The sequence below is a fragment of the Hylobates moloch genome, unplaced genomic scaffold (genome assembly GCF_009828535.3).
Source record: "Hylobates moloch isolate HMO894 unplaced genomic scaffold, HMol_V3 SCAFFOLD_22, whole genome shotgun sequence".
NCBI lineage: Eukaryota > Metazoa > Chordata > Mammalia > Primates > Hylobatidae > Hylobates > Hylobates moloch.
In genome coordinates this window covers 11,201,170-11,228,463 of record NW_026652297.1, presented here as the reverse complement: position 1 = coordinate 11,228,463, position 27,294 = coordinate 11,201,170, and the positions used below count along the sequence as shown (strand labels likewise).

The following is a 27,294-nucleotide window of genomic DNA, read 5'->3' as shown; positions in this document are numbered from 1 at the left end:
AAAGTATTATATGTCTTTATTAAGTGGGGTTATCCCAGGAATATAGTTGGATTAACATACAGAAACCCCACAAAGGATAAAAGTAACACCCCATGCTTATCTCAAAAAATACTGAAAAGGCATTTGATAAAATCCAACATCATTCCTGATTAAAAAAACAAAACTCTCAACAAACTAGAAGTAAAAGGGAATTTCTGCAATCTGACAAAGGACAAAAACCTACAGATGAAAAACCCACAGAAAACATACTTAATGTAAAAATGAAATGCACTTCCTCTAAGATCAGGAACAAGACAAGGATGTTTGCTCTCATCACTGCTATTTAACATTCTCCTGGAGGTTCTAGTCAGTGTAACCAGGTCCTGCACCAGCCCTCCCAAAAAAAGAAAAAGAAGAAAACCTTTCCAGATTGAAAAAGAAGAATTAAAGTTGTCTTTGTTCACAGACAGCATGTAAAATATCTGATATAATCTACTCACAATGAACCATGGATCTAAATGTAAAATATGAAACTATGAACTATGAAGGTTCTAGAAACCTCTAGAAAAAAAACGTAGGAAACACTGTTTGTGACTTTAGGTTAAACAAAGGATGATCCATAAAAGAACATGTTGATAAATTGGACTTCATCAAAATAAAAAACTTACCTTTAAAAGATATTGTTAAGAAAATACAAAGGTAAGCCACCAAATGGGAGAAAAATGTTTGAAAATATATTTTAATATTGGGCTTATATCCAGAATATACATATATATATATATTCTGATATTTAAGAATTCATGAAATTAAAAAATAAAAAGCCAAACAACTAGATTTCTAAAGTAGGCAAAAGATTTGAATAGATGAATCGACGAATGAATGGAAAATTAGCACATGAAAAGATGCTCAACATCAACAGTCATTAGACCAATGAAATTAAAAACCACAGTGAGATACCATAACACATTTATTAGAAAGCTAACATTAAGAAGAGTGACTATTTTAAGTGTTGATGAAGATGCTGAGGAAACAATACTCTCATATAATATGTTGATGGAGATGTAAATTGGTAGAATTACTTTAGAAAAATGTGGGAGTTTCTTAAAAAGTTAAACACAGTCAACCATTCATTCCCAGATATTTACCCAGGAGAAATGAAAACATATATGCAAAGACGTGTACATAAGTTTTCATAGGAGCTTTATTTGTCATAACCAAAGACTGGGAAAAACCCAAAAGTCCCTCAACAGATGAAAGGATAACAAGTTGTGGTCCATAAACCACGATAGATACTACTCAGCAGTAGAAAGGAAAGGAACAAACCATTGATACACATGGCACCATGAGTGAATCTTAAAATAATTATGTTAGGTGAAAAAAGCCAGACAAAAGAGAATATAAACTTGTGGTGCCTTTTATATGAAATTCTAGAAAATGCAAACTATCCACAGTGAAAGAAAACAGTGGCTTCCAGGGGAGAGAGTTATTTGGGAAGAGCAGGAGGAAGGGATTACCTACCAAGGAGTACGAGGAAGCTTTTGGGGTGATGGATATTTTCATTATCTTGACTGTGGTTATGGTTGTATGGCAGACACATATGTCAAAACTTATCAAATTATATGCTTTCAGCATGTGAAGTTTGTTGTATGCCAGTTATACCTGAATAAACCTATTTATTTATTTATATAAAAATATAAACCTGTTTATTTTAAAAAACAAAACTCCACTGGGAAATTGTTGAGGTTAGGGATATCTGTATTCTCTTTCCATATTTTCCACAGGGTTTGCCTCAGGTCTGAGTGTGCAGAAGGTGGTCAACAAATGTTTGATTAGTTTCATCCCTACAAGAATTACCAGCAGAGAAGGAAACTCACTGAGCAAGGATGTTTACTGGTACAATTCAGCTGATGGGGAAATTGTGATTTGCTGAAGTAGCAAAAGTCTCAAGGGGTGAGGGGACTTCGTTTGATTACTCATTTCTATGGACTGCTAGGTCAAGTCAGTTCATTTCAACCTGGAACATTTGCATCCCTGGACAGTTTCTAAAAGAGGAGAATGAATGCCACCGAGCATTCATAAGGAATAAGATGAGATGGAACAAGAATGATGATGATGAGGATGAGAATGAGAATGATGCAGATGATGATGATAGTAATAGTGATAATACTATTTACCACTTGATGGCCACTGACTGTGTGCCAGAGCACCATCTGCTTCCTGTCTGTTCACCCTCACCCCAGTCCTATGTGGAAGTTGTTATCATTCCATCTTAAAGAGGAGGAACTAGCAGGTGGTGAGTAAAATGGACTCATATAGCTAATAAGTTGCGGAGCTAGTATTTGAACCCATGTCTGTCTTATTCCAAAGCCTGTGCTCCTACCATTAAATGTATCCCATTCCCAAGCCAATATACACGTGTGAACACATGTATTTCCACCTGAACACCCATGTAAGGCCACACACACACCCACACACGCATATGCTCAACCACATGTATACAAATGTACCTGCACACACATGGGTACACATACACACATGCACATATTTGAATACACACATTTGCATGCATACAAAAATGGCCACACACATACACAAATGCATCCACATGTATCCCCTGAACACACACACCTATGCACATACACACTTGCATGACACATACAGCTGAGCACACACATATGTGGTTGCACATACACACAGGCACACACTTAGTCCTAAGAACATACATTTTCCCTTTCTGGCTCTGGCTTCGTGCAAACAGCCACCACTACATCCCTTTGCCAGCCTTTCCCAGCCCAGGCCACAGGAATCTTCAAACACTGAAGTCCTAAGTCTCAAGTGAAATTATGCCCAGGCCCCTGATCTGGGGGCGCTGCATGCAAGTCAGGGCAATCAGATACATCACATTTTCCCATGAAAGAAATTTCCGACAGGCTTACTAACCTTTGAAAATACCAGTTCTCAGTCCGAGGGACTTCCTGAGTCCAGATCAAATTGAAAAATAACCTAGTGACAGGCCACCCAGTTCTGAGCTGATGGGAATTACTTTCAACCCAGGCCAGCATGTCCTTTAGACAAAATGTTCCACACCAAACCTGACAGCAGCCAGATCTTGGGAGCAGGGGAGCCAAGTGCCATTTGTTACAATACATATCCACAATCGCTGTGTCATGGGGCCACTGCTCTGGGCCCAAGTCCCTGTGAGGGCAGCTGGGGTGGCAAGTAGCAGCCAGCCTTAGTGCCTTTGACATTTATGTCCCTGTGCTATAGGACAGAGGGTCTGTCTGTCATCACAGACTGATGTAGCCTTGGCCCCTGGCAATCATTTTCTGTTTCAAGTGTTCAGTTTGGTGTAGAATTGTAGTTCAGTGGATGCTATCAGAAGAAAAAGGACAGAGTGTCACGTGGAAAATTGGAGATAAACTGATAACTCCAGGGTTAGAGGAACTGACTCATCCACCCCCACTGTCTTATGGTGGAGGACAGTCTCCCTCCTTCTCTCTTTTGGGCCATATTCTGGCTCAGAAGTCAGTCTATGTAATTTCTGGAAGTGTCGATGTTTTTCTTCACCCCATAGAGCACATGTGGAACAGAGCTTTTCCACCATAAGAGCTGCCAGGTACCTCAGAGTTCAGCCTTGTCACTGCATGGAATAAATTGGGTGGTCACGCGCAAGACCCGTAACTTCAGAGCCTCAGTTTATGCATATAAAAGGTGGGAATATCAGTGCCTGCCCCCTCTGCCTCACCAATTTGCCAAGAAGACCAACAGGGCTGATGAGAAGACAGTGCACTCTGAGTGAGAGGGAAGGGGCTTGGGCCATCACATCTTCAACCATTCCTACGATTGTTCAAGGTTTTTTTTGCTCAGGCACACCCTCACACAGGCTTCCAGGAATGTCTTGTAATGTTTCCCTCTTTCTCTGGAATTATCTCCTCTTCTGCACTGCTACTGACTGTCCCACTGCTCAGCAGGCTGCATCCCAGCCATGTGCTCAGCCCCAGCAGATACTTCAAACTGCTCATTCCTGTAGCTCCCAACACAACCTTACCTCTTCTTGACCGATGATTTTGCTTTCCAGTGCTCAGAAAAAGAGGGACAGAGAGGCAGGAAGGCTCTCTGATTCTCTCCCCAGAATGTATCCACTCTAACCTGTCCTTAACTCCTGGCCTCCTGGTGCAAAGGCTCCTTCGCATCTACTACCAATGCCTCCACTTAGAATCTTCATCCCCGAAGCTTCCTCAGGGATCCACAACATCACTTGTCCCTTCTCATTACTGGATCTTTGCTTTTTTCCTTGCTACTAGTCCCTTCTCAGCACACAAAGGGGAATTTTGGCCATGGAATTTCTGTCTCTGTAGGAACATGTAAGAGGTTTGGACTTTGAATAGGGGGCAGAAGAATAAAAACTCTGGGTGAGGACAAAAGTGGGGTGGATGTGGACCTTTCAGGAGGCCTCAAGGATAGGGAATTGAAGACTTACAGAAGTCACGTGACTGTGGTTGCTGGAGACCGCAGTGGTTCTTGCGTTGTCCAGACTGTCACCATTCTTCCTTGGGCTCTGTTCTTCCTCTCGCCATTCCTCTCCCTGACTTTTATCCCCAAACCCCATCTTGCCTTCTAAAAGCTCAGGATAAAATATATCTTTTAAAAAACAAAAGTCCAGACCCCGTTAAATCACTGAGAGTGGGATAAGGCACTCTCCACTGGGGCATCACTATACTTTTGTTTTACCAATAATAGAAAACCATGCTTGCTCCACAGACCTGGTGAAGATATGACCTAATGAATCCTAACAGTAGCTGCAGCCAGATAGCCTTGGGACTGTCAGTCAGAGGGCCAACCCTCCCCAACCCCCAGTGGTGAACAGAACCCCACCTAGGCCAATCAGCCTCTCTCACCAGGAACTTAGATTGGATGGAAGGCGGGGAGTTGGAACCAAGCCATTAGGACCGCAACCTGCTGGAGAGATCCCTTGAGTTCCTGCCTCTGGGGTTCTTGGAGCTGCCATCTTTCAATTCCTTCCTCAGGCTTGGCTGTTGAGCTTTTTCTTGAATTCTGTGAGATATTCAGTATCCTTCCAATTACTCCCATTTCAGTTTTACTCGGGAAATATTTGTTTCTTGCAATCAGAGTACTTCTGAATACCATCCTCAGAACGTAACTGAGTGCCACGGCTTGTGCCTGCAATTCCAGCACTTTGGTAGGCTGAGGCTGAGGTGGGCAGATCACTTGAGCCCAGGAGTTCAAGACCAGCCTGGACAACACAAAAATTAGCTGGGCATGGTGGTGTGCACCTGTTGTCCTAGCTACTTGGGAGGCTAAGGTGGGAGGATTGCTTGAGCCCAGGAGGCAGAGGTTGTAGTGAGCTGAGATTATGCTACTGCACTCCAACCATGGTGACAAAGTAAGAAAGACCCTGTCTCAAAGGAAAAAAAAAAGGAAAAGAAAAAAAGAAAGTAATTGACTTGCCACCACACAACCTTCTCACACCATCTTTATGAAACACCAGACATCAGATCCTGAAAGTACTTTATTCTCAAAGTCTGCAAGATAAGTATTGTCATTATGCCCATTTTGCAGGTGAGGTACTGAGGCTCTGAAAGATGTGGGCATCTGCCCGAGGTTATAGCTTAAACCAGGAATCTTCATTACTCCACGTCAGTAAAACTCACTGTACCCCAAGTAAAAGAGGTCATTGAAAGGAAAGTGGGAAGCTCTCTGGCCAAGACAGCACCTTTCTCCATCTCTCTCCATACATATTCTCCTATCTCTGCTTCTGAGGATCTGCTCCATTTTCCTGCCTCTCTCTAAGAGTGGCTTTTCCCTGCTCACTCATCAGTGAGCACATTGCTGAAAAAGGCTGCTTCAGCCCAAACCCTAAATACTTAGTTATTCACTTCAAGCTTCCACCATCAACTATTCTATGTCTCATAGTTTGAATTATTGAGAAAAAATCTGCTTGGTGCCTGGTCATCTGGGGTAGGCTGAAGAATGTCCCCCTACTTCCTCCCAAGTATAACTGCACTCTAAGCCATGGAACTTGTGGATGTTACCTTATATGGAAACATGGTCTTTGCAGATGTGATTAAGTTAAAGATTTTAAAATGGGGATTATCTTGGATTATCAGGGTGGGTCAGTGATTATGCAATCACATACATCCTTATAAGAAGAAAACAGAGAAAGATTTGGCACAAATAGAAGAAGAGAAGCTGATGTGAAGATGGAGGCAGAGATTGAAATGATGCAGCCACAGGCAAAGGAATGTTTACAGTCATCAGAAACTGGAAGAGACAAGGGGCAGATTCTTCTCCAGAGATAGACTCTAAAGGGAGCAGAGCTCCCTTGATTTCAGCCCAGTAATACTGATTTCAGATTTCTCATGTAGAATTGTGAAAGAATACATTTTTGTTATTTTAAACCATAATATTTGTGGTAGTTTGTTATAGCAGCCACAGGAAACTAATGCTAATACAGTAGCCAATGGATTCATTCATCCTGCACTAAGTGTCCAATCAGCTGTGTCCAGGAGGATGTTTACAGGAAAAACATAGCCACTGAGGCCTGCTTTCTCAGCTATGGGAAGAAAGTAGAGGGTTCATTTTCAGAGAAAAGGCATGGGCTGGGAGACACCTGCATTCATCCTACCACCAGTCTCTGACACCTGCTATCATGTAGGTGTAAGCATTGGGAAGTGCAGGGCAGCAGACTTGCCTAAATAGGCACCAAGCCTAGTGCTCTCCCTTCCCCTCCCAAATAGGGAATGAGTTCATAAACAGCACTGTTAATATTAATGCTAAGTTGGGGGAAAATAGGTGAGGCTGGAAGGTGAGTCTATTCATCCAGCTAATTCAAACAAGAGTTTACTAACACCCTGTTTTGCCAGGCCTTGGGATAAGTGCTTAGCACAGGCACCAATCTATAGTCTAGAGAAGGATAAGACCTGCACATCCTGGATAGTTGGAAAAAATATAAAGAATCATTTAATTATTCATTTATTCAACAAAAGTTTGCTGTGCACGTAGATGTACTAGGCTAGGTGATATTGCAATAAAATATGTAGAGTCACTGTCTTCATGGGGTGAGAAAAAGAAATAAGGAGATAAAGAGCAAAATAACAGATTATAAAATGGGCTATAAAGGAAAGGAATAAGTGTTGAGACAGAGAATCAGGTGTATGAATTGGCAGTGGCAGTGATGGTGGTGGTAATCAGGGCTTGGAATCAGGAGTTAGATTTAGGGTGCGTGTGAGCAGTGTGGATGGAGAAATTTAAAAAGTAGTTGGATTTAAACCTGAGGATGGGGGAGAAGGTTTGGGCAGGAAGTAGAATACATAAATCATGTATTTATTTGAGACAGAGTCTGACTCTGTCACCCAGGCTAGAGTGTTTGTTTGTTTATTTGAGATGGAGTCTTGCTTTGTTGCTCAGGCTGCAGTGCAATGGCATGATCTTGGCTCACTGCAACCTTTGCCTCCTGGGTTCAAGTGATTCTCCTGGTACAGGCGCCCGCCACCATGCCTGGCTAATTTTTGTATTTTTAGTAGAGACGGGGTTTCACCATGTTGGCCAGGCTGATCTCGAACTCCTGACCTCAGGTGATCCGCCCGCCTTGGCCTCCCAAACTGCTGGGATTACAGGCATGAGCCACGGCGCCTGGCCGGAAATTTGTTATTTAGAACGATGGAAACGGGTAGGAAAAAGAGCACATAGGGAAAAAGCTGTAAGTTTTAACTTTATGCATAGGGAAGGACATAAACACCGTCTACTTGTGAATAAGTAGTTTAGAAGAAACAATCTGTAAGGGCCCGGAAGACTTCCGGCCCTTTCCGCCTTTAACTGGACTACATTTCCCAGAGTGCCGCAAGAACTGGGCGTGACTCGGGAATCCCTCCCAGCCACTTCCGGCGCAAGTGGCCTCTGATAATCATGGCGCCTCTCAGAACAACTGTGTTGTGGAGCCTCTTGAGGAGTTCTCCGGGCGTGGAACGGGTGTGTTTCCGGGCTCGAATCCAGCTCTGGCACGGTGGCCTGCTCCAACCGCTACCTTGCTCTTTCGAGATGGGGCTGCCACGCCGCCGGTTCAGCTCCGAGGCCGGTAAGTGACCTTCCGGACTTTGGCTGGGGTGTTCTTCTGGGAGACGTAGATCCTGTTTCTGGCAGGCGAAAACCACGCGGTAGCCCCTGCGACACGTATCCTAGCGCTTCCTCAGATTCAGCTGTCTTCCTTCTGTACCTGTAGAGTTTGTCATCACCTGCATATCTGTTCATTCGTTCACTCACTCAGCTACAGTGCCTGAGCTCCTTGCAGAGCACTGTTCTAAGCTCTGTGGGATATGGCAAACTAAGACTGACACAGACCTTTCCCTGTGGGAACTCATGTCCATGGGGAATTGGCAGTGCAGTGTGACCCGAGTTGTGATAGGGGACGCACACAGGAGAGGCACTCAAACTAGGTTGGAAGGTCAGGGAAGGGTTCCTGGCAAATATCACCAAAGCTGAGATCTGGTTAGCCATGCTAAGAAGAAAGCAAGAAGCTTCTCAAGTAGCAGATGTCCAGAAATGAGACTGAGCACAGATATTTGGGAGCCCATTTTGGAGGTAGGATTGATAAGGCTTGATTAAGGCTTTGGATATGAGTTTGTTTAAAGGGACAAATTAAGATTGTTTCTTAAGTTTTTGACTGGAATGGAGGATTGTCCCATTTACCCCAAGATAGAGAAGATTAATTGTTGGAACCGTTATTTTTGGGCGGGGGTAGTGCAGGAGTAGATGAGATCAGGAGATGGGAAAGGAGGCGGAATTAAACATATTTGGGACACATTAAATTTGAGGTGACTTTGAGAGTCAACTCTTCAGTATGGAGTTAGATATAAAGTGAGGAACATCGGAGTAAAAATGGTAACTAAAGCTGAACGAATGGGTGAGACTGAGGAGAGAGTAGTGCTGAGCACTTGCTGTGTGCTGGATACCCTGAGGAACCCTGGGTGCCAGAGATGAGTATAAGACAAGGTCTGGTCTTCATAGAGCACATCACTTAGTGAGAGGCATAGTGTAAGTAAGCAGACCACCTTAACGTTTTTTCTAAATGAGGTTGGAAGCCATTCGTGAATTGTAAGCTTTGGAGTAATCTTGATTACATTTTAAAGAGATTACTCTGGTTGGTCTGTGGAGAATGATCTGTAGTGGGGCCAGAATGGAGAAAGGGAGGCTGATGCAAGAGATGAGGATGGCCTTGACTAGAGTAGTGGCGGTGGGAAATGGAGGATTAAAATGAGATTTATGAAGGCAAACAATCAGTATGTTCTCTGCCAGTGGTTTTTTTTTTTTTTTTTTTTTTTTGTAAAATTGGAATAATCTTAGTGTTTACTTCATGGGTTGTTGTGAGTATTAAATGGGCTGAATGTGTAAAGTACTTAGCTCAGTCAGTATCGGCATGTAGTAAATAGCTAATAAATGGTAGCTCTTATAATTACTGTTATTATTACTACAGCTATTTGATTACTGTTGTTGTTATTACTACTGCTATTGGCTAGATCTGGAGGATCAGGGAGAATTTAGGAATGGCTGTAAGATTTCTGGCCTGTATGACCTACTGGATGGTGCTGAGATAGGGAACAGAAAATGCAGGTTTGAGACAAGGGAAAGTTGATGGGTTCTGACTTGGCAGTATTCAAGTACATGAGAGAGGTTGAGTAATTGGATGGAAAGTGATCTTGGCTGGAGATTCAGATTTTAGAGTTTCTGGCATATAAAGGTAATCGAAGTCATGGCAGGATAGGAGAAATCATCGAGTAAGAATCTGAGAAGGGAGAAAAGGACATCGTTCAGAATCTGTAGGGATACCAACATTTATAGGACTGGGAGAGGAAGAGGTGACTAGGAACAAATAGCTTTTTCTTTCTTTTTTGCTAATGGAAATGGAAGTAGAAGTTAGGCAAAGCAACAGGCAAACTGCATGAGGCAGAGCTAAGATTTGATTCTCCACTTATGTCAAAGGTTCTTCCATGATACCACATGGCGTCTTCAGTATCATGTCCAGTGAACCAAGCCTCTTTCCTAGCTGCAATCTCTTAGCCTAGACTTTCCCTCCCTTTTTTCTCTGCCGTGATGAGGCTCTTGGGGCGCTTTCTTTGACCCTGTCATGCCCATCCCTAGTCCAGGCTATGCTTAGTTTCTTCCTCTGCAATCACCCAAGCCCCATACCTCTCCTGTATACCATACCTCTCACATTATGTCTTCCCCACATCTCCCACTTATACCGAGGAGCGCTATGATAAATTGGAAACCATCTAGGATCCAGAACCAGACAAACCTTGGTTTAAATTTTGACTGTATCACTTAATAGCTAGTTGTCTTCGGATAGGCTTCAGCATCCTCATTTATAAAATTGGGTTTATCAGTACCTATTTTGTGAGTGGTTATAAGCATTCCTGAAAATGTGTGTTATACCTGCCATATAGGAAACAACTCTGTAAGTGGCAGCAACCATTACAGTTATTACATTAATTACTTTATTACTGTTACTTCCTCTAGTAGTCTGTCCTTTTGGCAGAGACCGAGTCTATCTCCTCATCATAATGAATGCTCAGTAAATCTTAAATGAAGAAATGAATGAATGCATCTCATAGGTATTAGCATTTTGCAGTGCCAAGGTAGACATTGTGCTAATGCTTTTTATTGTTTACTTACTTTTCTATTTAGAGGTCTTGTTGGCTTGTCATTTTTGTCAGCTTCTTATTTACTAAAGTCCATTTTAGCAGAATGTGGTAGCCCAGAGACCAAGAAACCTACATTTATGGATGAGGAAGTTCAAAGCTTACTCACGAAAATGACAGGCTTGAACTTGCAGAAGATTTTTAAGCCAGCTATACAAGAACTGAAGCCACCAACCTATAAGCTAATGACTCAGGCACAGTTGGAAGAGGTACGTGAATGCAGGAATATTATTAGAATGCCTTTCTTTAAGGAGTTAAACAACATTTCTAGAGGCCCCTCCAGATGCTTATAGCTATTCTTCCATAGGCACTAGTGAAAGGTAGTACCACCAGGCGTAGAACTGAGAAAAGAAATGTGAGTAGGCAGCCAGAGAGGGGCAGGGAGCATGGCTGGAATTGAGCAGACTAGGGCATATGGATCAGGTCTGGGTGTTCAGAGAGTATCCTCTCTCCTCTCAAGCCAGCCTGAGCACCCTTCCTTTTTTCTGCCTGCTCCAGCTTCCTTCCTGGAGAAACATCTACTGTGATCTGCCTTGGGGCTGAAGCTTTGGGGAGATTGTGAGATCCTGCATGGAAACAGCATGTTTTCCAGGCACCAGTGTCCTCCTCAATATCATAGGTACTGAGTGCTGCGTGGAAAACGCTTTGATGTATGAATACGTAAAGCATTAATACTCATCTTTCTGATCAAAAGTAATTTATAGTCAGCAAAATATATATATCTCTCTCCAGTAGTAGATTACATGAAGAGTAAAAGTCCCCCTTTTCACCTCCTAGAGGTAACTGCTTTTAACAGTATGGCATGAAGCAGTGTAGTCAGTGGTTAAGAGAATGGGCTTTGAAGTTGGGTTGTCTAGGTTCAAATACCAGTGTTGCAATTTCCTAGCGATTTACTTAACATCTGTGTGCCTGTTTTTTCTTCTGTAAAATGGAGATGACAACAATTGTACCTAACTTATAAGGTAATTGAGGCCATTAAATGAGCCAAATACATTTAGACTATTTAAAAAATATCTGGCACATGGTAAGCACCCCAAAACTGCATTCTTTTATTCTGTTTCAAGCAGCTTTTGTAGCCAGGCTTTGTCTCAGAGCATGCCTTTGTGGTTTTGATAACGGTTGAGCCTATAGCTGGTGGTCTCAGCCACATCGCAGAGGCGAAGGCCAGGGCTCACAAGTCCAGGTTTGGCTTTTTACTCACTGATTTGTGGCTACACCTTCTTTTCTTTGCAGGTTTTTGCGTTTTTTATTAGTATCTGCTTTTGTCAGGTGATCCTTATATTATGTAACCTTGTGGCTTTCCTTAATAAATATTTTCTTTCATTAGGCTACAAGACAGGCAGTTGAGGCAGCTAAAGTACGATTAAAAATGCCACCAGTTCTGGAAGAGCGAGTACCAATAAATGATGTGTTAGCTGAAGATAAGATTTTGGAAGGAACAGAAACCACCAAATATGTGTTTACTGATATATCATATGGCATACCACACCGGGTGAGTATATGTCTAATTGCAAAATGATCTTTCTTTGAAATACCATGTGGAGAAGGGCTTGAGAGATGATGTGACCTGGCTGCCTCTGATGCATCCAAACCAGATTTCCTCTGACTGGGTGAGATCTTTCTGGAAGATATACTGTAAGAGGGATGAGAAATGCAGACCAGCCCCACATCATGATGTTACCATTTCTCGGCAGATAATAGGCACAGTATTTTCCAGATTCCAGATGTGTTGAGGCAGAACAAGGGGTACACAGATACAGACAGAAACCCATCCCAAACCACAGATGGACAAAAATCTATAAGGCAATGGAAGCAGGAGACTCTTTTTGCCTAAGTTAGACGGATTTCTTTAGCTGAAGCTTTTTGAGAAGATAGAATGTTTCTGTCTTATAAATTCCTTGATGATGCCAAGAAACTCAGACATCATAAAGGATTTTCGCTTTCGAGAATTTTCAGTAAGAATGACAGATGTTTCTCAGATAATTTTCAGGCATCACCACTTCTTCTGTTGTGATTGTTATTCTCTGGCTCCTCTTTACTTGATTGCAAATTTAAAAGAACACTCTGGCATTTTAGAAATATTTAAGTTTTGTATTTGAGCCTTTGCAAGTAAAGAATAAAAAGAGAATAGTTTACAATTCAGCCCACAAAATACATTAGAACACTATAGAATGCTGAGTTTGGGAGAAGGTTCACTCCATATTAATCTTTTATTATACATGATTATGGTTAGAAAACGATTTGAGCTGTGTTCAACACCAGCCATCTGTATATTTGACATAATGAACATGAGTCACAGAGTTTCAATTTTAATTACAGTTTTTGTTTTGTGATGCTTTAATATATGTTTGCAGTGCTATGAAGGCTGGTTGGGAAGCATTTTATAACTTGAAAGGGAGAAAGGAACTTGGAATTCAGGTTTCTCAAATTACCAAAATCCTTCTGAGGAAAAATTGTATTATGTTGGCGTGTGCTTTTTTTTTTTTGATTGACAGTGTTGTTGGAAGTTTTAATTATGTTATCTTGAGAACACATTTAGAGACTCCTACACCTCTGAAAAGCTGAGAGTCAGTACCCTTTGGCTAATTTATACATTAATCAGGTGTGTATCAATTATCAGCAATGTGTAAAGCTCCATGCTTGCCACTCCCAGTATGGCAAAAAATTATAATCCACATTTCCTGCCCTTTTCCAGTTATATAACAATATCTGAGGGATGCCAAAAATCTTGTCCGGGGTAAATTTCCAGTTGAATGGTATAAAAAGTAGGTAGAATTTAGAGGAGGAAGCGATCCCATGGCCTGGGACTTGGCAGTTGGAAGATCGAAGTGACCAGAGACAGGTGGACCAGACAGCCTCTCAGACATGTTTATGTGTAATGCCAATATGAGAAATCATAGAAATGTAGAAGTAAGACTCCCCATTCTTGGGTTTGTTTCTTTTATCCCAAGGACTTTAAACATAGATCATAAAGTAGTAAAATCTGTTTCGATGAGACTTTGGGATAGAGAAATGAAAGTTTGGAAAGGTCACAGCACTTCTTTCCTCTAAAATGGATATAGATGAATCTCAGCTTTTTTCGTATCAAACTCACGTTAGCACCATAGTTGGTACTTACTGAATACTTTCATTTTAGATTTCTGATTGTCAGATGCACAGCAGTGATTAGTGAATGAAATATCAAACCTTGCCAAGTCTTTGAGGTTTAAAATTATCATTGATCTCATATGCATGATTGCATTTTATATTGTTGATTGCAAATTATTCTTATAATGGCCTTAGTGGGACACAGGAACTAAAAATACGTCCTCACAAACGCATCCTTGATTATGTTTTTCTATTTTAGGAGCGTTTTATTGTCGTCAGAGAACCAAGTGGCACACTACGCAAAGCCTCTTGGGAAGAACGGGACCGAATGATACAAGTTTATTTTCCAAAAGAAGGTCGTAAAATTTTGACACCAATAATTTTCAAGGAAGAAAATCTTAGGGTAAGGTGACTTAGGTTTTATGTTTTAGAGCCAGTGGTGATGATTTATTTGTAGAACCAGTTGGCTTTGTGCCTTGATCCAGATAAACATTTCTAATGATAACTTGACTTTTTTTTTTTTTTTTTTTTTTTGAGATGGAGTTTCGCTCCTTTTGCCCAGGCTGGAGTGCAGTGGCGGGATCTCAGCTCACTGCAACCTCCACCTTCCGGTTTCAAGCGATTCTCCTGCCTCAGCCTCCTAAGTAGCTGGGATTACAGGCGCCTGCCACCACTCCCGGCTAATTTTTGTATTTTTAGTAGAGATGGGGTTTCACCATGTTGGCCAGGCTGGTCTCGAACTCCTGACCTCGTGATCCCCCCGCCCCCGCAATCCAACTCCCAAAGTCCTGGGATTACAGGCGTGAGCCAGCGCGCCTGGCCGACTTCTTTCTTAATAGAATCCTCCTTACCACCTAAGATGGGTTGTACTAGGGTTCTCTCATAATTGGCTTAGCTGGAATTTGAATCTAGGTGTGACAATTACAAAGCCTGTGTTATTTCTTTATGCTTCTTGAGGAGCACAGAGTGGCCAGTATGTGGGTGGGTAGGCCTGTCATGGCATCAGGACAGGTGCTGAACTTCATTCAGTGTTCTCATGTGATGCTAACTCTGCTGTGTGGTTTTAGACTATGTATAGCCAGGACAGGCATGTTGATGTCCTCAATCTCTGCTTTGCCCAGTTTGAGCCAGATTCCACTGAGTATATCAAGGTGAGTATATTTTAGTTTCTAAAATATAGGCTTAAGTATGGTTATGAGTAAGATTTTTAATCTAGCTCAACGAATTTGGTTGTAAGTTTTGACACAGGGGAAAGGGAAGAGAAATACGTGAAAATCAAGTACAGATGTGTGCCAGATATATATTTTATAATGACAACAACCCTTGATTAAAGATGAGGGAATTTAAGCTTGTAGAGTTAAGTAGCTTGCTGAAAGTTACATAACTACTAAGTGGTAGGGTTAGGACCCAAGTTTGATGACAAAGCCTATTCTCTTTTCAGTTTACCATATAGGAATCAAATTATTTACTAAAATTTTGCCAAAGTACAGTGTGTTTGTCTTACAGCTCAGTAAGTATTCATTAGTACCTACTATGTGTAAGGTATTATCTTGGGTAGGATAGATGATGCCATGAACTAGGATAGAGTATGCTGTGCCAAAGCCAGCAGCCCGGATATGGCTGTGGGGGAAGGTGCTAGTAAGTATACGAATAATTATCTCCTCAGGCCTAAAATGCTAGACACTAAGAGAAGATTACAAATTCTTTGAAGAAAGCCTTCATAGGGGTGTTAAGGAGGATTCTAGAAGTGCAGGAAATGTTGTGGCAGGTGGAGCTGGGTGAGGTGTTTCAGGTAGAGAAAACAGTATAAGTAACAGGCAGGAAAAAAGGAGGCTTGAGAAACGGACAGTGATCTGGTTTGCTTGTATATGTCATGTATATGTAGCAGAGTGATTGAAGATTAAGCTAGGAAGGTGGATGCAGCCACATCATAGGTCTGACCTCAGATGCTAGGCTGAGGAATCTGGAATTCAGTCAGCAGACCTTTGAAAGCCTTTTGAACAGGGGAATGCCCCCATCAGAACCTTCATTTAGGAAGATCAATCTGGAAGGAGGACTGAAGGACTTTGAGTTAATAAGATGGAATGGGCTAGCTGGTAGAATAGGGTAGTTGATGGGGGGAGGGGGAGGGGAAAGGGAGAGTAGTGAAAAAATATTCTTGATTTCTTTTCTCCCATAGTGACCAAGAAGTGGGTGCTACATTATTTCCAGTGGTCTCTATATGCCTAATCGGTGCTTAATAAATTGCAGTTGGCCTGCCAAAAAGTACTTACTATGGCTATAAATGTTTGGTATCTTGCTCCAGGCTGCCACATACTTCTACAGTGCAGAAGGCACAGACTTGCTGTCATTTAGACAAATTCTTCTCTTTTTATTTTTTTAAAGACAGCGTCTTATTCTGTGGCCTACCATGCCCAGCTAATTTTTAAAAAAATTTTCCTAGAGATGAGGACTGCTCAAGCAGTCCTCCCACCTCAGCCTCCCAAAGTGTTGGGATTACAGGCATGAGCCACTGTGCCTGGCCAAAATTCTTTCTTAATAGAATCCTCCTTCCCACCTAAGGTGGGTTGTACTAGGAATGGTTTAAATCATACCAATTGGTTAATGATATAGAGGCAACTCTAAGTAGACCTGGTTTTACTTGCTTGGGCAGCACTCATGCTAATCAGTGTACGTTGAATAATGCTGCATACTTCTTTTTATTTTCATGTTTCTGAAGAGTTGCATTTTATGTGGATAGGTTCATCACAAGACCTATGAAGATATAGATAAACGTGGAAAATATGACCTTTTACGTTCAACAAGATACTTTGGTGGAATGGTGTGGTATTTTGTAAATAATAAAAAGATTGATGGTTTGCTGATTGACCAGATTCAGAGAGATTTGTAAGTATGAGCTTAGTAAGTGACAGAATCATTCTTATTGCTCTAACAGTTCATCTGTATTTAAGCTATGGTATTTTTCCAGTGATAACAGTGTACTGTCTAGTGCTTGCTTACCTCAGTTTATGGATTTGTTCTTTTAGTATAACCTAGCTCTCCTAGTTTTTGCTTTTATATAAACAGTGTAAGTAGGCCACTTACTTTCTCTTGAAAGAGTAAGTGGCTTTGGGTCTGTACTGTAAACCCTCAACATTAACTTATCCTGAGCTCACCAATGCTCCTGGGTTGGTGAACTTGCCAGATACTGAAAGGGGGATTAAATAGGAAATGTAAAGAAGTAGAAATAAGCTCTGTGGTTATTTTCTGGTAGAACTATTTCTAGGGCTTTTCAGTAAACACCATCCTTTAACTTATGAAAATACTTTTGATGTCCCTTGCTTTTGCAAGATTTTTAAGGCATGAAAAAAGTTAGCTTCTTTTCAGAGTAGCATGAAACAAAAAATATCTGTTGTATTTTAGCATCAAGCTGGTGTGCTCCCAGGCTTCTAGCTGGAAATAATAATACAACTTGTGATAAAACTGAAGAGAAAATAGTTTTTGAGCATCTTTCTATCAGTTGATTTAGGAAGCCCAAAATGACAAGGAAGCAGCATGGCTGTAGTAAGAAAGTCAACTTTCCACAAAAAGCCCTTGCTGGACTCAAGTATGAACTACAAGACAGTTTTGAGATTATTGCCACCTTCAGACTGTTAGTTTTTGACTCTCAGAGTATCCTAACATGTAATACAAACCATATACACATAGGTAAGGCATGTGGAACTGAAAGTTCCACAGAACTTATTTTCAGAATAAAATACAGCCCATACTTGGAAAAAGGGCATCATTTCTCATAGAAACAACATTCCTAATGACGATGATTTCCAGGCCAGCCCATTTCACCAGCATATGTAGTCTAATAAAAATCAGAGGGCAGAAATATACTTTGATACCCCATAATTGGGGGCTAGTGGTGATGAGGATGCTCAAGTGATTTGCCTTTATGTGCATTATCTCCTATGAATGAATTTTCCACTTACAAAGTTTCTTGAGTTTAATCGTTCTGAAATTGTTTTATTATTAAAACAGTATGTTCTTAACAAAAAATTAGAGCAATGCAGAAATGTTTGAAAATTAAAGTTATTAGGGTATATTAATGTATGATATAGTATTACTCATCACATGTAAGCTTTACATCTGAAGCAATTCATCCTTACTGGGAGGGAAGTTTGAGTACTTAGCTTTTCCTGCTATTCCTAGGTAAAGGCCCTCCTGTGGTCATTCTGAACAGGAGTGAGCTTACTGCAAATCACAGGCTGGACAGTAGAGGGTGCATATCCTCACTGAATGGAGCTCAGGCAAGAATTAGGATTCTGCACACATTTATTCCAGACCCAGGTCCCACTGTTGGTTTTTATATTATTTTAAAATCTTTTTGAAATATAATTTATTTGCTCTTTAAGTATGGGTGGGGTATTAAACTAAATTTAAATTGTTCTGTGAGGCACAGGCATTATACTTAAGCATGAACCTAATGAAGCCCTAAACATACCAACAGGTAGCAATCCAGTTAAGCTCTTTATAAGGCCACATGCCTAAGTTCCAGAAGGAATCTTAATTTTTTATTGAGGAGACATTTCGTTGCTACATTTAGTGGACTTTGTTAGATTATAACAAGCACAATAGATTTATGATGAACATTTTGTATTTTTTTTCCCCTAAAAAGCTTTATGATACAAACAGCTCTGTTTTCCCAAGAGATGGCCTTTAGGGTAGATGAGCCTCGTATAAGCCCAGAGCATTTCTCTAAGGCTACCAAGGCTTGAGGAATTCTGTACTTACTCCCACTGTCACTCTGCTCTTCATCCCCTAGCTCAGGTAAGGGGAATGCAGGGAAGGCTGAAGAGTGCTAGCTGCGGAGGCACTGAATTAGGGTGTCCTCAGCTCTCCATTCCCAACTGGAAGCCAGTAGTTCACTTAGTGTATATAGCAGAGCCTCAAAAGCACAAGCATTTTGCGTGTCGTTTTTATATGCCCTCCAGCGATGAGATGGCAATCGGTGGGAAAGTGTCAGCTGTGTGAGAAGAGATAGTGATTGTTTGGTTTTGCTAGGAAAGTTTTAATGTTGATAATAATTGTTTATACATTTCTGAGAAGTACAGACCAGAAGAATTGAATTCTTGTTCTTCTTCATAGGTAGTTGTGTGATGCTGAAGTTAGACAGATTGCTGATGTAGAACCCAATTTTCCTTTTTGTCTGATGTGTGTGTATAATTTCAAATTTGCTTCACAGGATGCTATTTTACTAATGCATTCCTGTGAATAGTCTGGTGGCCTGAAAGTCTTTCCTTGGAATCTTAGGGGGCCTCTTGTCGAGGCATTTGTCTCTGTTAGCAAATGTCACTTAGAGGCAAGTGACTTTGAGATCCCTGTGATCACCACCCTCCTGCTTATGTGGGATGAAGCTGTATTTCTGTCCTCTGAGTTGGATTAGACTATTACATGCTGGTGAAGTAAGCTGGCCTGGAAATTATCTACCATTAGGAATGTTGTTTCTGTGAGAAATGGTGCTCTTTTTCCAAAAAGAATATAGCCACATTTGGAATATATTCACTTTCATAAATTGGACACTTCCTGCAGTGACTCCTACCCTACCTGCCTCACGGAGTTGGTGTGAGGCCTAAATTAGTCAATTTTCCTGAAAATGCTTTTGAAACTGTAAAACTGCATGTCCTTCCCCAATCCCCCCAGCCTGAGGAAAGTCTGAAATGTAATTTAGTTTGAAGTTGGCATACACCTTAATAGGACTGTGAATCAAATGAAGAAAACCCCTAGATAACATTAAACCCTTTCATTCTCAGAATCGATGATGCAACCAACTTGGTCCAGCTGTATCACATGCTCCATCCAGACGGCCAGTCAGCTCAAGAGGCCAAGGATCAGGCTGCTGAGGGAATAAATTTAATCAAGGTAAAGTTTTTTTTTTCATATTGGTTGTTTGTGGTGGTAATTGAGCTGGGAAAAATTCAGAATTGGGTCATAATTAATGGTAACTAAACAGATTTGTGAATATGGGACATCTGTGGTTTTGAAAACATCAGTATGATTTGTCCCCATATTTCTTCAGCCTGGACAATAGAAACAGACAAGGGAGGGGGGTAGAGTGCAGTAAAGTAGGTTGAGTGATGCGGTGCTAGCGGCTGGAGTCCAGAGAAGTTCCGACAGTGCAGGGAGCAGCCCCTTTGTTCTTTGAAGCACTGGAAGGGCTGAGCTGCATCTGAGGTGTTCAAGCCACCAACGGAACAGGGTAGAGGACTAAGTAGCACATGTCCCCCAGAGCAGCTTCCTGTCTTTGTGTGGGCATATCACATCAGGGGAAATGGGCCTGTGTCAAGAAGTGGAGAGTGTGATGCTTGTATATCATCAAGCCTTAGCTGTATTGTCATTTTGGAGTTGCACACCTCTCAAAACCATGGGCTTATATATATTTATCTGTAAATGCTGAGAGTTGAGATGATATTTTCAGGAAGGGAAGGGGAGGAGATTGTATAATTTCATCTCTTCTAATGCTCAGAATATACATGGTTTTGTGGAACTGGCTTCTATCCTGGTAATACTGTTTGCATGCTGCAAAGCAGTTGTAAGTCTTACTAAGGAAACAATGACCTGTGATGACATCCTAGGAAGAGTAGAGAGAAACTACAGTACTGATTTTCTTTATGAACCTGATAAAGCACAATGTTTTTGGAGAAAATATTCTTTAAAGTGAAAACTTAGTTTGGTAACTCTTAGCCTCCAGATTTCTCTCTAACCTAATGGTTTTTGTTTTGATCTTGAAGGAAGTATTAATATTAATACAATGTCAGGGTCTTAATTGGATACTTCTGGTGTTTAGAATTAGTATTGCTTGAAATATGTTGGGTATTGTTTTTCTGTCCGTGTGTGTTTATTATTGTATAATCGGGAAAAATTGTGAAATTTGAAAGACCTTTTTAAGTAGGACTCTTTGCTACTACAGAAATGCTAATGATGTCTTAAAACTGAAAAAGTTTATCAATAGCATATGTCCTATTGTTTTAAAACTTTTCTTTTTAATTTAAACAGATCTTTGCAAAAACAGAAGCACAGAAGGGAGCCTATATAGAACTAACACTGCAAACTTATCAAGAAGCACTCAGTCGCCATTCTGCAGCTTCCTAAAATATTTTTAAAATACATTTATTTTACTAAACACTGACTACATTTCTCTGTTAATATTGAGCTAAACGTTAAAAAATGGCCAGATTAAAAGGTATCAATTTGTAGTTCTCCCTACAAAGCAAAAATTACTACCCTACTCACTTTCCTAGGCTACAAGGATATTTGAGTGCCTGGTTATGAATTTCTCGAATCATGTTAGATGAGTGTACAGTTAAAAACAATGGTGTGTTTTTGTGTTACCAAACAGGGCAAACGGTAATTTAGACAGATGCCCAGCTTAATGAGGTCAGAGGAACAGAGGTTTCACATCCTGACTCCAGAAATGGGTAGCTGCTACACAAAATTGGGGCAAGATCTGTGGAATGATGTAATGAGGTCGAGAAAAAGGGTTTAGAGAATTACAGCATGGATATTCAGCTCTAAGAAAAATGTGATTGACAACATTTGAAAATGCAGATTTAGTTATACAAAGAAAAGACAGTGGGGCTGATCCCTAGGCAAGGTGTAGTTTCGGCTCAGCCTTCTAAAACTAGAAGCCTATGTTCATTATTGAGAAAGGAAACAAGTATCTTCATTAATTCAAAAGGTTTTATGAGATATGGTCTAATAGTATGAAAAAAATGAAAGCCCATGTCTGTTTTAGTTAACAAGGAAAACACAGTGATTTAAATGCTGCACATAAACTCTTCTTAAGATGATGTGGGCATTGTGCTCCCAATGGTCCACAGCACTTACATATAAAAATCTAAGAAGTTTCTCATAGTCCAAAGCACTGTGGTCAGGGTAGCAATCAATACCTATATATAATATGATCTGTTTAGTCAGGTAAATGGAAAGCATTACAGTCAGTCATCCAAAATATCTTCATCCAGATTGATATCTGTTGTGTCAATATCTTCTAATTCCAAATTATCCAAATCTACTTCTAGTTCGAGTAAACTCTGCAGACAAAAGGAAGAGGGTAATTAAGTTTTGTAGTACTGTTAAAGGAAAGTTATCTGTGGGTTCATGATTCAAAGTGAGAACTAAAATTTTCTTAATAGTCAAAAAGAGCATCTTCCCATTTCAAAGCCCCTGCTCTGAAACTGATTATGTCACTTAAACCACAGAGGCCTATGTATCCTCCAGATATTGATGGGGAGGAGGATGGGGTAGAGGGAGGCTTGAGTATGATGTGTGACCTACCTTTTCTTCTTTGTTGGCTGTGTGGGAGGCCACAATAACCGGAGTAGGAGAAGCAGGTTTCCCATCAAGTTCCTGAAACCCCAAGTGAAGATATATATAAAGATAAGGGAATTTACTCAGGAATTTAAAGTTTTCCCCCAAGAAAACGATGATCAGAATTAGGAAGTGAGAGATGATGTTTAAAAGTGAACCATCTCAGCCGGGCGCGGTGGCTCACGCCTGTAATCCCAGCACTTTGGGAGGCCGAGGCGGGTGGATCACGAGGTCAGGAGATCGAGACCATCCTGGCTAATGCAGTGAAACCCTGTCTCTATTAAAAATGCAAAAAAATTAGCCGGGCCGGTGATGGGCACCTGTAATACCAGCTACTCGGCAGGCTGAGGCAGGAGAATAGCGTGAACCCGGGAGGCAGAGCTTGCAGTGAGCCTAGATCGCGCCACTGCACTCCAGCCAGGGCAACGGAGCAAAACTCTGTCTCAAAAAAAAAAAAAAAGAAAAAAAGAAAGTGAACCGTCTCAGCCAAATTTATCACATGAAGTACTCTACTGACCTGCTGAGCTATAGATCTTGAGGGCTGAAAGCCTTTTGCCTCTTCCATGACATTTCTCTCTTCATTTGGCTATCAGAGAATAAAGCAATGATGAAATGAGATATTCTGAAATCATAATTTACCTATGAACTTGGCCTAAATCCCAGATATCAGCTCTTAATTTTAAAAAAAGTACAGCAGTTCAAAATCTGAAGTCATGAATGTACTTCCACCCTGTAGTTAACAATAAATGAAGCTTCCACCCTGTAGTTAACAATAAATAAATAACATCCTAGCCACTCACCGTGACAAGTGGGTATTGTTTGGCTGGCCACAGATCAGCATGTGTTTCCTTCACCCATTCTTCAACAACAAAGGCTTCTTTTAATCCAGGGAACAGGTTTTCATACTCTGTTGGGTCAGCAAGGGATTCTGCTGCTTTCTGATTGACTTTTGAGAGATTCTCTCTCCAGAGTTTCACTACCCTATTATAGACATTATGGAACCAAAGAGAGACTAAGTAAATGTGCTCTCTTTTTATTGGAAACATTTCTTCCTAAAATTAAAAGTCTGTACCTTGAAACCTGACTGGGTAAGTAAGTTCGGGCCAAGAAGGCAGCTTCTGGCAGCCGTCCAGTTCTAATCAAGAGCTCTAGGCAGGCATCAACCCTAAACATTAAAAAGGAGAGGTACTGTTACCAAGAATAAACACTATAATAATGGTACTTAACACAAAGAAAGTAAATTTAGTGTTGCAAAGCCAAAAGTCTCCCCAATCTTCACACATACATCTCATTTCTGTCATATGTCTTTTAATGGTTGTTACATAACACATTCCAAGGGTGTGAGGGGTAAGACAGCTTTCCTGACTACTTTGAATCTACTTAACTTAATAATTCCTAAGAACCTAAAGGGGCTTTTCAAGAGGAGTTAAGGCAGGTTAGATTAGCAAATTTTAAAGGCATAAGGAAATATGCCAGCAGAAATTCAGTTCCACAAGACAAATATCTAGGGCAGTGTCTCCAACATGGGAAGGTCCAGACAAGCCAGTGGTGCCCAGCAGAATACCAAAGTGTCTATTTTTTCTTCTATTTTAATTTCATTTTTTTTTTCTGTGCAAGTTTTATGATGTGGACAATATGTTTCAGAATTCAGAATTTTTTGGATTTTCGAAAGGTGATATAGTATGTATACTATGTATTACCTCACATCCTCAGCATGAAAAAGCCACAAACATTAACACAGCAGTAACTTACGTAGGAATGTTAAATGCAATAAAAATGTACCAAGTTGGTATAAAAGCAACTAAAAATAGTAAAACAGTTCAGCTCAGGTCTTGCCATCAAAACAATTATAACAAACTGTTTTCAGAATATTTTTGGATTTTTGAATTATGGGTAAGGAATAGGGTCTATTCTTACAGGTATATAAATTCATAAATACATTCACATACATACAACGGGTGCACGTTCAAAGTTCTATGGCGAAGTATGGGATTGTAAAAAAAAAAATCAGTATGTAGGGGAAGGTTAAAGAATACTTTCAGGCTGGGCGCAGTGGCTAACACCTATAATCCCAGCACTTTGGGAGGACGAGGCAGGCGGATCATCTGAGGTCAGGAGTTTGAGACCAGCCTGGCCAACATGGTGAGACCCCATCTCTATTAAAAATACAAGCCAGGTGTGGTGGTGCATGCCTGTAATCCCAGCTACTTGGGAGGCTGAGGCAGGAGAAGGGCTTGAACGAGGGAGACAGAGGCTGCAATTAGCTGAGATTATGCCACTGCACTCCAGCCTGGGCAACACAGCAAGATTCCATCTCAAAAAAAAAAAAAAAGGAAAGAAAAGAATACTTTTGTGTTTTATTTCATAATACTGCCAGCTAATGTCCAAATGATTTGGTTTATGCTAACTCGGTTAGACTTAAAAATATGAGACATCTTTATGCTTTATAGTGGGCTCAAATCTAAAAGTAAGTGGCATACTTATCCCTTTTTGTTCTTGCCATAAATGGATCAAAATTATCCAATTTGGGTAAAATCACCTGCCCTTCAGGTACCTACTAGAGCAGCTCAATTAGCCTCCTGCAATCATAAAATAAAATGCTTCCACCATTAACTGGCAGGGCTGTTGAAAAAGGTGTTTAACATTTCTCCCACTTGAGCCTCCCTGAACAGCTCATTTAGCTCAAACATTTAGATCAGATGTGCTAAGGTCATCCCTTGCTGAAGATGAGTGCTACCAAGGCAGCACTGTCCTGCTCTGACTGCCCAGTCTGTTCAACACCATTTGGCCATTCATCAGTTCTCTCCAGGGTTCATTCTTCACCACTCTCCAAAAACCATCCTCAGTGTAGAATTAATTAATCTTTTAAATTAATACTCACTTGCCCTGTAAAAAGTAGCTCATGAATGCCACATTATTTTTGCCATCTCTCTCCGCACCCTCTGCTAGCTTGTTCACCATATTAGCATTTCCAGAGGCAGTGGCCAAAAGCAGCAGGCCCCCATAATCCTGTGCATGGTGCAGGCACTCCTGGGCTAGGCCAAACTGACATTTACTAATGGCAAGTTCAGCAAGTTGTTTCCACTTCTGTTCTGACTGTAAGAAAAGAGTTTCCAAGTTAAAATATTTTTAGAAATAAGCATTTACATTTCCAACATTATTCTGTTAACTGTGCGGACAGTGTTTATATATAGAAAGAGCTGTGCTTGTTAAGTTGGCTCTATCAAAATAAGAATGGCATTGCAAAATGTACAATGAGGAAATGGAAATTATTCATGTATACAAAATGAATTTAAACACAAATCAATTTTAATGATGTGTGAATAATTATCATCAACCCATTATACTTTTACCTTATAATTACACAGGGAAAGTAAAACCATCTCACTGGAGTTTTAAGATAATTAGACTGCAATTATTTTAACAAGTGATTTAATATCACTTTTTTGAAAGCGTACAAAACTGTCTTTAAATATTTCACAATAATATTATGTCTCACTTGTAGCTTTTCAAAACTCAAAATGCTGCATGTTTAGATGGTCTTAACATAGCTAAAATTTATTTTGCACATCTGAAATTAATTTACCAGTAAATGCTAGTCTTAAACCACAATTGGGAGCCTCAGTATACAAAGATGTATAAAAATATCATTACAAAAATGGTATTAACATTTCTCCCACTTGAGCCTCCCTGAACAGCTCATTTAGCGCAAACATTTAGACCAGATGTGCTAAGAGCATCTGCTGCTGAAGGTGAGTGCCACCAAGGCAGCACTGTCCTGCTCTGACTGCCTGCTCTATTCAACACCAAAAGACAAGGGGGTTGGGCTGTCTTTCAAAACCCCTTTTCAAAACCAGCATATTTTTAGCTAGTTTCAGACATTGGCAAATAACTGCTATGTCTGTACTCTTAGGCTTTCCAGACTAGTTTACATACTATTTTACATCTTTTCTTACCTTGCAAAATAGATCTCACATAAGATATGAAAACAATTTTTCTTAAACAAATTAGAGTGCTAAGAATATCTCCAATGTAATCAATTTAACTTATGCAAAGTTTAACATAATACATCTTTTAAAAAGATCAGAGAGAGACAATAACTTCACCAAAATGAGCCACTAATTTGCATTTGGGAAAACTTTAATGAATTAGTACATACCTCTGCTTCCACTGCTAACTGGTATGCAATTTTTAACTCTCCAAGCTGAAGAGCAAGCTCAAAACGATGCTCAGGATCTGTGGATACTGTAAGAGCTTGCTGCTTGAAGCCCTAAACAGATTTTTTAAAATTATATATATATGTTATTTATGCATACAAAAATATATGTATGTTTTATATATATATATACACACACATACATATACAGTGTACACACATTCACAGAGCAAATCATTTCCCTCTCAAACTAGAAACCCCACTATTTAATGAGAAGATGGAATAATTAAGGAGTCATTAAAGTAAGTGGTAAGAACAAATCTGGCAGATAAAATATTCAGTGACAGAATTCTTACTGTTTATTAGGATAATGGAAGCTGGCTAATGTTAAACTCCAGTAACCAGTAAAACTGGAAATGTAAATATAAACAGATATGTCAAAAAGAAAGGAATTTTGCAAAGTTGGCTAAACAAGAATCATTTCAAAAGAAGAAAAATAGGCACAGCAGTGTAAACTTAGCTGTTGGTAATCTACTCAACTAGGGTGGGAAGTAGAGATCATCTAGTCCAATCTCTCATTTTGCAGATGAGATGATTAGCAGTAAATGGCCACAGAAAAGGGAGTCAAATATAAAACCTTCCAACTTTCTATCATCTGTAGGTCATAGCAAACATTGTGTATTCAGGTCCAGTCACCAATTAGGTGTCATTACCTATTCCTTTATTGTTGGTCTCGAGTCCAGTTCATCAGCAAGTATCCAAAGACAGAAGTCTAAAATTTCCTTCCCGTGCTCCATTAAGGCATTAAGAACAAGCTTTTAAACGGGGAGGGGGGGGTTTCCCAAACAACCAGTCTGTGGCCTGTTAGGAATCAGGCCGCACAGCAGAGGGTAAGAAGCGGGTGGGTGAGTGAGTGAGCATTACTGCCTAAACTCCGCCTGTAATGGCATTAGATTCTCATAGGAGCATGAACCCTATTGTGAACTGTGCATGTGATGGATCTAGGTTCCGTGCTCTTTA

At 40.4% G+C, this 27,294-nt stretch overlaps 2 protein-coding genes across 4 annotated transcripts in view; one reads left to right on the top strand and one right to left on the bottom strand.

Moving 5' to 3' along the window:
• Positions 1 to 7,874: 7,874 nt before the first annotated feature.
• Positions 7,875 to 21,025, top strand: MRPS22 (mitochondrial ribosomal protein S22). Of its 3 annotated transcripts, none has more exons than XM_032143622.2 (8): positions 7,875 to 8,074; positions 10,740 to 10,903; positions 12,022 to 12,186; positions 14,041 to 14,184; positions 14,849 to 14,932; positions 16,522 to 16,667; positions 19,562 to 19,670; positions 20,805 to 21,025. In XM_032143622.2, the coding sequence occupies exons 1-8, from the start codon at positions 7,906 to 7,908 to the stop codon at positions 20,898 to 20,900; spliced, it is 1,077 nt and encodes a 358-aa protein (XP_031999513.1). In that variant the 5' UTR covers positions 7,875 to 7,905; the 3' UTR covers positions 20,901 to 21,025. The 3 variants fall into 3 exon arrangements, with proteins under 3 accessions (XP_031999513.1, XP_031999512.1, XP_058289485.1); XM_032143621.2 differs by having other exon boundaries at positions 7,898 to 8,074; positions 10,737 to 10,903; positions 20,805 to 21,022; XM_058433502.1 differs by lacking the exon at positions 7,875 to 8,074 and adding an exon at positions 8,257 to 8,577 and having other exon boundaries at positions 10,737 to 10,903; positions 20,805 to 21,022.
• A 318-nt stretch (positions 21,026 to 21,343) lies between these two features.
• COPB2 (COPI coat complex subunit beta 2) overlaps positions 21,344 to 27,294 on the bottom strand; it is a 32,431-nt gene continuing 26,480 nt past the window's right edge. The window contains exons 16-22 of the mRNA XM_032143620.2: positions 26,278 to 26,388; positions 25,000 to 25,214; positions 23,191 to 23,283; positions 22,919 to 23,099; positions 22,636 to 22,704; positions 22,086 to 22,157; positions 21,344 to 21,841 (exon numbers count right to left, since the gene is read on the bottom strand). Of these exons, the coding sequence (XP_031999511.1) occupies positions 21,746 to 21,841; positions 22,086 to 22,157; positions 22,636 to 22,704; positions 22,919 to 23,099; positions 23,191 to 23,283; positions 25,000 to 25,214; positions 26,278 to 26,388 (837 nt within the window). The 3' untranslated portion in view covers positions 21,344 to 21,745. The remainder of the gene's footprint in view (positions 21,842 to 22,085; positions 22,158 to 22,635; positions 22,705 to 22,918; positions 23,100 to 23,190; positions 23,284 to 24,999; positions 25,215 to 26,277; positions 26,389 to 27,294) is intronic.